Genomic DNA, 13228 nt, shown 5'->3' with positions numbered 1-13228 from the left:
TCTACCCAGGACATTTAAATTCCAGGCTGACTTCTATGGGTTTTAATCAGTTCATTTCTTTTATGTATGTGGGTATTTGGCCTGTATGTAAGTCTGTGCACTATATGAATGCAGTACCCTTGGAAGCCAGTAGAGGGCACTCCGTCTCCTAGGAATGGAGTTACCGGTGGTTGCAAACTGCCATGTGGGTGCTGGGAATCAAACCTGAGTCCTCTAGAAGAGCAGCCAGTGCCCTTAACCTCGGAGCCATCTCTGTAGCTATATCTGACTCAAGTCTTCAAAATCAGCTGCTAATCTTCCTTCTGGAGTCTTCTCATTCTTTGAAGGGATGTGTGAAATCCACATACACTTCTAAAAATAAGAAGTTGGGTTATACACACGTATGTCTACTGCTACAACCGCACCCCCTTCATATCTGTCACCCTGTGTCCGAGTCAGGCACAAAAACAAGGGAGGGTGTCCTAACAATATCATATTCAATATTTGAGCCAGTCAGTCATCATTCATTTGACTATTTGGGTGCATAGTGTTACTTAGTTTTGTTTGGACTTGGCAGGGGTGGAGTTTGTTTTGTTATCATTTTTGTTTTGTTGCTATAGTTGTGTAAACTATGTTTCTGTATATTTCTATACAAATTTTCCCCCAGAGGTGGGATGTCTTGCTTGAAGAATCCGAGCACGCTCACACAGGCAGATCTTGCCGTTTTACCCTTGAGCAGTTCATGTCTAATCCCGGCAGCTCTGTCTGGGGGAGAGGACACCCAGCCCATCTTAGCACCGTGACTAGACAGGTCCGGCGTCTCTTACTGCGTTTACTGCCCACTTGTGTTTCTGCTCCAATAAATCCTCATGGGACTTACCCTTCTCTTGGGTTGAGGGAAAAAAGTTGTTATTCTATTTCTTATTGACTATTTAGAATCCCCTTGGAATGGAGGAAACTGTTTAAAAAACAGTTTCTCTAGTGCAAGCATCGTCTTTGTGCTGGGGCCAAGCTAACATCTATCTCTGCTTCCTGGACACATCCTGTGGAGAGAGCACTGCAGGCGTTATGTTTTATGTGTCTTGGAAACACAGGGGTGACTGCAGTTTGGGAGTTGAACCTGAGAGTCTGGGGGAGCCCCACTAGGGTCTGGAGGGGCTGTAAATCAGTGGGGACAGCTGCCACTGAGCTAATCCACATTTACAGCAGCTGGTCAGGGTTCAGGAATGTCTGGCCCTGTCCCAGCCTGTGTCTGGCTCCTTCACTCCTGGGCTCTGAACATTCCGGGTGGAAATAGCTGCTTGGCTCCAGGAAACAGAGACAGGTCACCAGCCTGGTCCGGAGGAAAACCTGTCAGGAGGCTGACTCTAGTGTGCTTCCTCAGGCCATGTCAGCCCCACACCGGGATGTTGATCTCCTCCAGCCCTGTGCCCTCATTTGCATAGAATCCTCCCACATTACCTTACCTGTAGCCAGGCTCCCAAGTTGGGATATTGCTGTCTGTAGGGAGGGTGATGGGACAGAAGACCTCTGAAACCCTAGGGAGCAGAACGCCAGCTGTGGCCACTGTGGAATGCTCCCTGCATCCCTTACTGGCCCCAAATGACCCTAGCCAGTTGCCCTCTTAGGACTTACGGTGACTGCATGTATAGTAGATAGTTTTCAAGATAGCATGTGCTCTTATCATTTGGCGCCTCAGCTCTTTTTATTATTATTAATATTATTAATTTTCAGGCAGGGTCTGCTGAGCTTGTAATCTCTCTGCCTTAACCCCCCGATTAGCTGGGATTGTGGACTTGTGCCACCAGGCTCAGCTCTAAACGCCTCTCACAAGGACATCGGCTCTTTTATACCATAGCCAACCCTGATGACCTCGTTTTACCTGGATACCTCATTAAAGAGACCCTCTCTTCTACAGCCCCGAGCTGAGAGGACTGAGGCTTCCACGTGAGCTTCAGGAACTAAGCGCAGCCCTTTAGTGTGAGCTACTTCAGTGTCGGGAGAGCTTGAGAAGCGAGCTGAGGTCTCCAGTGATGGAAACCTAGGGTAGCAAGGCAGTGCTGAGACTTGTGAGATGCCAGGGAGCCGCAGGTTTGGGGTAGAACACTGGGGAGAGAAGACGGTTATGTGTGACAGGCTCCGGGAGCAATTTCCTGATTGTGAATTCCAGGAACACCTAGGGGCAGCTGGGATGCAGTCCCAGTCCTGGGACCACGGGGGCTGCCTTGTCTGATGTCCTAGGAGAGCAGGCCTAGATGATCCTGTGTGAGTGAGCTGAGGCTGGGGCATTCCAGGTGCCCTCTAGAGGGCGCTATCACATTGGAACAGGGCTACCTTGCCCTCTTGAACTTTTCAAACGCCCTGCATGAGTGTAGCCTCGTATGTTCCTTTAGCAGTCCAAGAGGTAGATGGTGTAAAAGCGTTCCATCTGCAGATGAGGGAGACCAGATAAGAGAGAGAAGTGTGGTGACCTGGCTAGAGGCACAGATGATAGTGACAGGACTGGCTCTGGGGCCTCAGGCAATGCTCATCACCACTGCCACATTTTACTTTGGGGGAATCTTCGTCCCAGAGATGGCTTCTTCTCCACACTCTCCTGGCCCCGAGCTACAGAGATTTCAGTGCCCAGCTTGTACCCTGTCCCTGCACTATGGTGTGTAGTCAGCATTTGATCCCTTCTGCTGAGCATCTCCAACATGGCTCACTCCCGCTGACGGCTTGACCCACAGCAGCCTGGGCTGACCGTGCCAGAGCAGCCATGGCTGGGGAGTGGCTCAGTGTGCTCCAGAAACATGAGGACCCAAGTTCAGACCCCCAGCACCCACATCAGAGCAGACACAGCAGTGTGCAGCCCTAACTCCAGTACTGGGGGCAGGAAGTAGAGACAGATGGATCCCTGGAGCCTGCTGGCAAGTCAGGTTCAGAGAGAGACCCCCGTCTCAAAAAAAAAAAAAAAAAGATGGAAAGTGATTGAGGAAGGCACGATGACTGCCCCTTCACCACTCCATGTACAGTGTGTATATGGGTACAACACACAAGCACACAATAATGACACTACAACCAGTTCTTGGTATGATCTTATCAGGACTTGAACTAGGGCACCTCTTCAGCTCCCACTGAGGCAACAGGCCCTGCAAGCCAGGTAGTAGACTAGGTTCCATGCCTTTAACAGTTTATCTCTTACCAAACAGAAAGAGTTTAAAGCAAAGATGGCAAGAGGTGAATCTGTGTCCCTTTTGTAATTTAAATTCTTTCATAATTTAAATGCGTTCTCTCCACGCCGGAGCGGAGGAGCGGGTACTGATTTTGTCTTGACCTCATTGTAGGGAAACTGAGGCACGGAGAAGTAAAAGTTTCAAATGAGCTGATCGTGAGGGGTGGGACTGGGATGCAGACCTGGGTGTCCTGGGTCCTCCTCTGACCTGTTAGAGCCTAGCCAAGTCAGACAGTGGGGTGCGTCATTTGGTTAGGGCAAGCACAACAGCAGGGTTCTCCTCCCATGTGAACAGAAAGGGGTGCCCGGCAAGGCCATCCAGGCAAGAGAATTGGCTTGAGTGACAAGCAAGAGTTCCCCAGGCCAGGAAGGAGTCCCTAGGGTCCAACACACACAGAGAGGAGGACCTAAGATCTGGTTCCGTGTCAATGCTTGTTTTCAGAGGAGTCAGGGAGAACCTTGATCCTGTGTCTTACTGTCATGTGCTAACAATACCATGGGCCCCTCCCTCATTGCCCTCCTCCCTCATCGCCCCCCTCCCTCATCGCCCCCCTCCCTCATCGCCCCCTTTGAATGAAAACCATTTCCTACCATACTTCAGGGACCTTGGGAGAAAGAAATGGCAAAGCTGCACCCAGTTCTGACAGACCCTGGCTGTCACACCACCGAGCCTGTGGGAACCCACTTTTCCTGTGGATTCCCCCCTCAGAGCAGGGAAGGTGGGAGCGTAGTCTGGTGCGTTGCTCATTTGTGTGCTCGCCAGCCTGCTTGGGTGCAGCCACAGGCATGGCCTGTTGTGCTGAACTCTGTGAAACCCAAGCTCTGGGAAGTCTAGGGAGTTACCCAGCTCCGACTGAGCCTGCAGAGTCTGTATAGACCAGAACGGACATGGTCACTAGGCCTGGTCACGTGTGGCCTCCTGTGGCGCCCTCCCTGGTCTATCCAGGGTATAATTAGAATTGAGAGTCTGAACAGGGAGTTCTAGCCTGGGCTGCTGCGCCTTGGCTGCCCATCTCTCCTGGGAGTTCTGGTGACTGGGAATAGGAGCTGCTGGTTCTCCCTAGCCTGACCTGGCCTGACAGCCTGGTGTGCCTTCTCCGCACTAGAGAGAAGGGTGAGGACAGACCACCAGGCTCTGCCCACTACCCCAGAGTGGTTAGCTTCGTGTCATCCATGTCACCGCATATTTTCTCTTCCTGCAGCTGTGCTGTATTGTCACTCCAGACTACTGAGCAGGACTCAAGCCCCAGAAGGCTACCTGTCCCAGCCTCACCCTGAGTCAGGCCTGGTGAACGATCCTAGAGAGAGATGGGATATTCCTCACCACACTCCTCATCCTGTCCTTTCATAACGGCACGGTCATTCATTGCTGGTGCTGCAGTGTAGTGCTTCCATCCCTTGGGGACACAGTGTGGAGGAACCAGAGAAAAGACCATTCCCGTGGACCACCCCCCCCCCTGTGTTGGAGCCCAGTCACTGCATGTTGGGGGGAAATTTCAGCAGTCAAGCAACCAGGGATACAAGGTCATAGGGAATCGCATGTGTACCGGTGTTCTGTAAAAGCAGAGAAGAAAAAGGGAGATTCATTTATTAAAAAATAAAACGGTGAAGATGGAAACAGAAATAGACTGAGAAAAGCCAGTAAGAGCCCGGACATGGACCAGGGAATGGCTGTGACTCAGAACATGTCTGCTCCTCAGTGTGTCTCCTCCGCTGGGTCCTGGCTGCACGCCAGACTCCTGACAACCCAGCTTAGCTCATTCGGTCCCCTTTCAAAGGTTCCAGCTGGTGAGTGGTTCAGCTCCTGCCCTGTGGTTACCTGCAGAGTGCACAGGATACTCTGTGTGGCCTGGATGCCAGCGGTCGTTCCTGTGTGAGATCCCAGCCTCATGCTGGTTGTGAGGTAGAAGAGTGGGAAGCGGGGAGGCTCGGAGTTTCTCAGGGGTTGATGATTTTCAGCCCTCAGAGGAAGACAACCTCACCAAAAAAAGCCACTTAGCCCAACTCCCTTCCAAAAATAAGATGACAGATAAATCAACAACAGTACCCTTCCTCCAAGAGCCAGAAATAGCCGCTCCGGCTCCCAGCCCAGGCTTACCCAAAATTCCTTTATCCTGTCCCTGCTGGTGAGGCCACCCTGCGCTTCCCATGGCTCCCCACGGGCAGCTTTGGGAACTGAGGTCCTGGCCCGCCAGAGCTCCTGCCCTGATGCTGCAGGTCCTCATCCCATCCTCCATCCCTCTCAGCAAGGTGGTTCAGTGTTCACCCGCTGGACTGGTCACAGCTGGCTCCCCCTCATGCTGGGCTCCCCCTCATGCTCAGCCGACTCCCTCTCAAGCTGGCCGCCTGCACACCCCACCTCAGCACTCCCCTCGGGTGCTTTGTTTCCTTCCAGGTCCCAGCAGCATACCTGACCTCTGTTTTATCTGCTGCTGTACCCCAGGCTCTCAAATCTAGCAGAGGCTATCCTTTTCCTGGTGGTGGATGAACCCAAAATGCGAGCGAGCAGTAATGGTTTTTAGTCCACTGCGATTTCACAGGTATACTGGAATGACTCTGGCGACAGGAGCCAGAGCAGGGAACTGGGGTCCCAGTGACCCCCTCCCTTCCCAGGGTTGGCATAGGGTAGGCAGCCAGAGGTCTGCAGTTCAGAGTGTGGGTAGCCATCTCTAAATTAGTATAAAGGAACTGGGACATCACTAGGCGGGCATGTCCTTCTTTCTTGGCCCCTCTTCCTCTCTAGGCTCTCTTGCGTACTTGAGAGTTGGAAGGCAGGGTCTGGTCTGCCCAGTGCTGGATGTCGCCTGTTCTCTGGAAGTGACACCTCTGGGAAGAGATGGGCTCTCACCCTTTTCTGCTCTCACCTCAGGTTCAATGGGGGTGGGGGTGGGGAGAAACACCTGAAGTTGTTGGGTTTTTTTTTTTGTTGTTGTTGTTGTTTTTTAATGTGTGTGAGCATTTTGCCTGCGTATATGTCTTTGTACTTCATGCATGCCTGGTGCCTGTGGCGATCAGAGAGGCATTGGATTGCCTGGAACTGGAGTTGAAAATGGTTGTAAGCTACGACGTACTGAACCCTGGCCCTCCTCAAGGGCAGTCCGTGCCTCTTCCCAGACCATCTCTCTAGCCCCTCAAATGCTTTTATAAACATATATTGAGATGATGGGGTGATTTCACCTCCAGCCACCCTACCCTAGATCCAAAGAGGATACATTCTGATACCCCAGGAGGTGGTTGAAACCTCAGGCACTACTGGATGCTGCGTTTCCTGTGGTTTTCCCTAGTCACACATACCTACAGTGAATTCTAACACGGGACTGGGGATATATGGCTCAGTGGCAGAGCACGAAGCGTTTGTGAGTCCCCAGGTTCAGTCCTCAGTACCACAAAAATGTAATTTATAAATTACATACAGTGATGGATAAATCATAATTATGTGGTGATTAGAACCATTGTAACAAGAGACTACAATCTAATAGCTGCTGACACTTTTGAAATATTTCGTGGGTATTGGATGCATGTGTGTAGGGGGCATGCACACATGCCACAATGCATATGTGGAAGTCAGAAGACAGCTTGTGAGAAGCAGGCTTGCTGGCAAGACTTCTTACCCATTTCAGTCATTTCAGGCACCTACCACCCCTTCCCACCCCCCTTTTATGAGTTAGGTTTTCACCATGTAGCCCAGGCAGCCTTGAACTCCCAATCTTCCTGCCTTAGGTTCCTGAAGACAGGTAGGTGTATACCAGCTCACCCCCAACGTATCCCTGTTTTAAGTAAGAAAAGTGTTCTAGGACATGCCAGCTGACCTGATAACCTAATCGGTTCCTGACTGTGTGCAGGATGGGTGCTGGGCACAGGGGTAGTTCAGGTTCAGACCCCACTGCAGTGGCTGGCCAGAAACCCCAGTGCCTCGGCAGGGCACACACTGTAGGTATGTGTGACGTGCAAATTGTTCCCCCTTTGGACTGTGGATATCTATAGGTGATACAGCCTGTGGGTCTGGTTTGGTGAGGAGCTCTGGGATAGGAAGAGTTGCCATGGTGGTTTACAGACACACACACACATGAATGCACGCACGCACACACAGCTAGCTGTCTTGGGAGGCTCATCACAGACTGGGTGGGGGACAGGGGGAATCGTGCTGTTCAGGACACCCTGGATTAGGCTCTTAATGGGTACTTCTTTTGAGACTTCTTACAATACATTTTGATCATCTTCATCCTCTACTCCTCTCTTGACTCCCCACACACCCATCCCCATCCACCTGTCCCACCCTGGCTTCATGTCACCTCTCTCTTTTAAAATAACTCAGAGTTCCGTTGTTTGTTTGGTTTTTTTGTTTTTTGTTTTTTGTTTTTTTTTTTTTTTTTGCTGCTCATGGGTGTGGGGTCAGTCCTCTGATATGGTGACCAACCCTTGGCTACCCCTGGCATTTCCTCCCCCAGAAGCCATCTGCTGCCCGTAGCTCCTTAGTTAAGGCTTGCTTCTTGTGAGCCGCCGCCCCTCCAGTCTTGCGTGTCGACTAACCCGATCTCACGCAGGCCTTGTTCAGGCTCCCACAGCTGCGTCAAGTCCATGAGTGCAGTGGTCCGTCATGTCCTGAAGACGATGTTTACCTCAGGCCTCCCAACCTCTGGCTTTGACAGTCTTCCTCCCTGTTCTTCCTCAGTAGTCTGGGGGTTGGGGGTGACATCAGTGTCCCGTTTGTGGCCGAGCATTCCACTGGCACTCACTCTCTGTACTTTGTCCAGTTGTGTGTGAGTCAGCCACCCTCCTTAAGGATATTGCTACCAAGGCAGTTGTGGTGAGAAGCACGGGCTTGAGTCAAGCAAGCTGCCTAGTGCGGCTCCCCAACTGCATGGCTTGCCCACTGGAGAGCTCCGTGCAAAGAGCTTCGCCTTTCTTGCTGTCCCCACCCCACCCCACACCCCGTTTGTAAGTGGGAGATGGGGATACTTCCTTGGGAGGGCAGTGTGAGGGTGAGTGTGTGGAACTGTGTCTGGCACAGAACAAGAGTGTATTGAGATGTATCCAAGGTGCTGTGTAAAAGCCTGAGTGGGCCACCGCAGGAAAGATGCTGAGATCTCAGAAGCCAAACTCAGGTCATGCTAGTCTCCTGACTGGGAAGTCTGGTCTCTTTTACAGGACATGGCCTTGTAGGATCCCAGCAGCTTGGATCTTCCTGAAAGAGGAGGGCGGGCCAAGCCCTGGGCCAGAGATGTGAGTGGACCGATGCTAGGCCAGGTGCCGCCTACCTTAGGGCTCCTGCTCTCTGCAGCACAAAGACCATCTGAATCCTCCTTCCATAGACAACTGTGGGAGGAAGGCCTGCTGGTCACCTGCTGGGCCTTTCTGGCTCAGGGTGTAGTGCAGACCTAGGCCTCATTTGAATAAAGGCTTACAGCGGTACAGAAGGATCCGCTCTTCCCACCCCCATGGGACTTGGGGCGGTGCTTGATCCCAAGCTTCTGTTGGATCTATACAACTGGACGCTGGGTGCCACAGGTTGAGGGCAAAGGCACATGAGCAATTGCAGCAGTCTACAGATGCTGGCTTCCAGCCCCCTCCCAGGGTCCCCAAGGAATGCAACCCCAAACTATTGTGCCTACTTGGAGTTTGGACTTTGCCTAAGGAGAATGAGCTGAGAAGAGATTAAGCATCTTAATATGTTCTGTTGTGTTTGTAGCTTTCCGTGAAGAAGGTGAGGCTGGGTCTTGATTTAACGTGCTCATGAGACAAGAGCGCCTGCTGGCTTACTCTGGGCTTGGTTTCCAAGTCTGTGGGTAGCAGGCTACCCCTACCCCCACTAACACTCAGCCTTTCCAGGTGTCTGTGCCCAGTACAGGGTGGTCTCACCTCCTGGGAGCACACTGTCATCTTAGCCATGGGGACCATGACAAGAAGCAACAAAAAACTAATATTGGGGATTCAAAATACATTTGCTTTCCCACCAATAATCTCCTTTGTCCTGACCTTGTTTAGCAGCAGAAGTATAAGGAAGTATGTGTAGAGCAAGTCGGTTTCCATGGCCTTGCCCCATATCCAACAGTGTTAGAACCCATGACGGGAAGGCAGAGAGATGGCTCAGCAGGAAAAGGTGCCTGCCACCAAGACTGAAGACCTGAGTTCAGTCCCCACAACCCACGTGGTGGAAGGAGGGAACTAAGTCTGGCAAGTCGTCCTTTGACCTTCACGCATGCCCCATTCCAAACACACAAATAAAATTATTTTGTTTCATTTTATTTTATGTTTTGATTTTTCAAGACATGGTTTCTCAGGGTAACCCTGGCTGTCCTAGAACTCACTCTGTAGACCAGGCTGGCCTCAAACTCACAGAGATCTGCCTGCCTCTGCCTCCCATGTGCTGGATCTAAAGGTGTGTGCCACCACACTCAGCTATAAAATAATTTATAAAAAAAGAAAGAAAGGATCCATTGGCGAGCACCGGAGGAGACAGTCATACCTTCTGAAACCAGTGGGTGTAGCAGGCCTGGAGCCTGCAGTGGACTGGGGGGGGGGGGGGGGGGCTTAGAGATTAGGAGGCTGAGGTGGGTGCCAGATGCCTCTGTGAGGGGTTAGAGGGTGACTCTGCAGACTATAGGGGATAGGGAGTGGGGCATAGCATGGTGCAACCTGTGCTCAGATCTAACCACATAACATTGTCATGAAACCAAGATACAGACTGGGAGCAGGCTGGGGGTGGGGGTACCGAGTTAAGGAGGTGACAGCGTACCAAGCAGTATTCTATTTGATAGCTCTCTGTGTATAAACAGAGACTCAAAGACTAAGAATTTAGTAATTATAGCTGTAAAACCGTGAAGGTTGTTAGTGCACCTCACATTTTCCAATTAGCGTATGAGAATTTTATGCTGACAGAGGGCTGGAGAGATGGTTCAGTCGTTAAAGGCTAGGCTCACAACCGAAACAGCAGGAATTTTTATATTGACAGAAACAGTCATGGAAAATGTGAACAACCATGCCTGGCTTATTGTGCACACACAACCATGCCTGGCTTATTGTGCACGCACTCACTCACGCATACAGGGTTGTGGGGTTGGTAGCTGTGGGGGTAGGTGTAGAAGGTGACTCTGGCCAGTGTGCTGACTCAACTTCCTCTGCCCTAGATGACAGAATCTGCTCGCCGCCTTTCATGGAGCTCACGAGCCTGTGTGGGGAGGACACCATGAGGCTGCTGGAGCAGAACGGCCTGGCCTTCCCCTTCAGTATGTACACCGTGGGCTCCGGGTGGACATCGCTACTGTGGGAGGAGCTTACAGGACCCTGTAGATTTGAGCTCTCTTGAAGCAATTGAAGGCCCCGGACGCCAAGAAGAGTGTACGGTCCTGGGTCCCCACCTCTGCCCATACCTTGAGAAGGTCTTTGCTGAAGGAACACTTCCTACCTGGCCTGGAGGCATCTGTCTGTATCGCTCTGAGGACAGACAGTAATCAATGCCTGCCAGCGACTGTCTTCTCCTTAGTCCTAGTCCCCACCGGCTCTTTGTGCCTTTGTGAGAGTTCCTCACAACCCTGAAAGCCCCTGGTCTCACCTACTATCAGTAAGCAAGGCTGGGCCTGCTTGATACTTAGACAGGGGCAGGGGGTGGGGTTCCTATCCAGAGGGTCCCGGTTCCCCTTGTCTGGCCATGTGGTTACCAGGCCCACTAACCCCTCTGTGTTTTCTCTCTCTCTCTCTCTCTCTCTCTCTCTCTCTCTCTCTCTCTCTCTCTCTCTCTCTCTCTCTCTCGTAGTTTGCAAAACCAGAGTGGCTCATGGAACCAACTCTCATGAGGTGAGTGGAAGACTTTCCTACCCACACATCATCCCCATGTCTGCCCATCTCTCTCTCTGAGCCCCTGCTCAGTTCCCCTGCTCAGTTCTGTTGCTAGAGCCATGCTGCTGCTGTTCGCTGTCCTGCTCTGAGTAGCCACACCTCGGGGTATAGCTCAGCAGAAGAACCACTGTGGCTCTGTCCTGTCTCCCACTTCACCTAACTTCCTGTCCCTACTCTTAAGGCTGCCTTCCCCCACCTTGGGAGCCTGGCTCAGTCTGCCCGGGATGCTGTGCAAGCTGCCTGCTGGGCACACATAGATAGCATCTTGCAGCTCAGAGGGCCACGAGCTGCTTCTGTTAAGAGCGTACCGCAGGCCACCCTCTTGGTATATCCTCACAACTCGCTTTGCACATCTGAGAGGAAATAGCGCACCGTCACGAGGGCTCTCAAGAGAGATCCATCCTCGAGACCTCATCCAAGCCTTACACCTACAGATGCCGTCCCCCTGGGGTAAGGGCCTCCATGTATGTGTTTGGTAGACACACATAGGCAGTTTGTAGCAGAGCCAACAGAAAGCACACCAGATTGATGTGTCATGGTTTCCTGGCCTCGGGTCCATCAGTGATAGGTGCTGGCTGGACTCCCGAAGAGGCATTTGAGAGGAATGTCTCAGTCCTACTGGTTCAGAGGAGATTTGAGGAGAGAGCCCACATCTCCAGTGTGCTGAGACCCTTCCTTCTGCATGGCTGGGTGCCTCTGTCTCTGCGTGTAAAGGAATCTTGCCCAGATGTCAGTACAGAGTGTCTGGAGAGACACTTTGGGGGTGTGGGGACAGTAAGCATGTAAGGACTTAGAGGCAAGAGGGGCAGTGGCTATGCAGACCACCCTTAGGTCCCTGTAGTGTTCTTAGCAAGGCCCCACATTCTCCAGGGTGACCTAAGTAGCCCCATGGGGAAAGCCTTCCGGATAACCCTATTGGCAGAAGTGCTCCCTGAGAGAAGACTAAAAATGGAAGCTCAGACGCCATGACTTTTTCCAGATCTAGGTCATTTTCATCTCCTGGCAGATGTTTACGGGGAAATGTCTATAAACAGTATCAGAACACCAGGGGACAGTCTGTGCCAGGGGTTGGCCCTGCCATGGGAAGCCATCATCAGCTGCAAGGACAGCTGTCTGCTAATGTCAAGAGCCATGTGGGGGTATCCTGGCTGCTTGGGTTCCCAGCTGCAGCAGCACCCCAAGGTGCTTTCCCGAGTAAGCCAGGCAGGAAGCAGGCAGACTCCAGAGCAGCCGCAGCACCCTTCCCATCACCACCGAATAGCTCCTCTGTGACAGAGGGGAACCCAGCCTCGGGATAGCACACAGCCGGCACTACTGGCAGTGTTACACATTGCCTGACATGCACCTTCAGTTGCTATGCCTCCCTGATCATCTGCCCACTTTTTAATCGCTGGGAATTTGACAGTTATGGGGCGAGGGAGTTGCTGTGTAGCTTGCCACAGAGCCTGGCTCACAGCTGCTCCAAGAATGGAATTTAGGATTCCATCAGATTGGGGCACTGCTGAGTCACTGACAGTCAACCCCTAGGCGAGGTCATCACCCCCCAGGGAGGCCATCTAGCATTCAGGTATGTGCAGAAGCACACATACACGAATGCAGGCATGCACGCATGCACGCATGTCCGTCCTCTGTTGCTATCTCAGCGCCAGGCACTCTCCCAGTCCACAGCCATCCTTGGGCACATGAAGACCCATTGCATTCTGAGGTCTGGAGGACAGAGGCCAGGGGAGACAGGAAGTTTGTCACCAGAGAATATCTTATGTAGAGTGGGCAGGGTGGGGGGACCAGTGCCTCCTACCTTTCAGGGATATCCAGTGGCATTGAGTTCAGAGAGGGTTGAAATGAAGCTACAAAGAGGGAACTTCTCACGGGGTCCTCGTGTGTATCCCAGCCTGGTGATCCATGCCTCTGCCTTCCCCAGCTCCATCATCAGCCCTCACTAGACTGTTTGCTTCCATAGACCTAGAACCCAGTGCACACACATGAGCTCTACAGGGCAGTCAGTCCTTCTTCCCTCCCTCCCTCCCTCCCTCCCCACCTCCCCACCTCCCCACCTCCCCACTTACAGAAGCTACATAACACAATTTATCAAAGCCCCATACACCTGCACTTGCTAGTAGATACTGCTTGTAGCAAAAAGAGTGGGGCTTAGCTGGCCTGTGCTGGATAGTGTGTCCTATCACCAGGGGCTTTCAGTCT

At 52.1% G+C, this 13228-nt stretch overlaps 1 protein-coding gene across 1 annotated transcript in view; it reads left to right on the top strand.

Annotated features, from left to right (window-relative positions):
- The window catches only part of Itpk1 (inositol 1,3,4-triphosphate 5/6 kinase), a 136287-nt gene that overhangs the window by 105987 nt on the left and 17072 nt on the right, over positions 1 to 13228 (top strand). The window contains exons 5-6 of the mRNA NM_172584.3: positions 10321 to 10419; positions 10947 to 10987. Of these exons, the coding sequence (NP_766172.1) occupies positions 10321 to 10419; positions 10947 to 10987 (140 nt within the window). The remainder of the gene's footprint in view (positions 1 to 10320; positions 10420 to 10946; positions 10988 to 13228) is intronic.

Source organism: Mus musculus, chromosome 12, assembly GCF_000001635.26.
Source record: "Mus musculus strain C57BL/6J chromosome 12, GRCm38.p6 C57BL/6J".
NCBI classification, from domain to species: Eukaryota; Metazoa; Chordata; class Mammalia; order Rodentia; family Muridae; genus Mus; species Mus musculus.
This window is presented reverse-complemented; position numbering and strand designations above follow the sequence as displayed.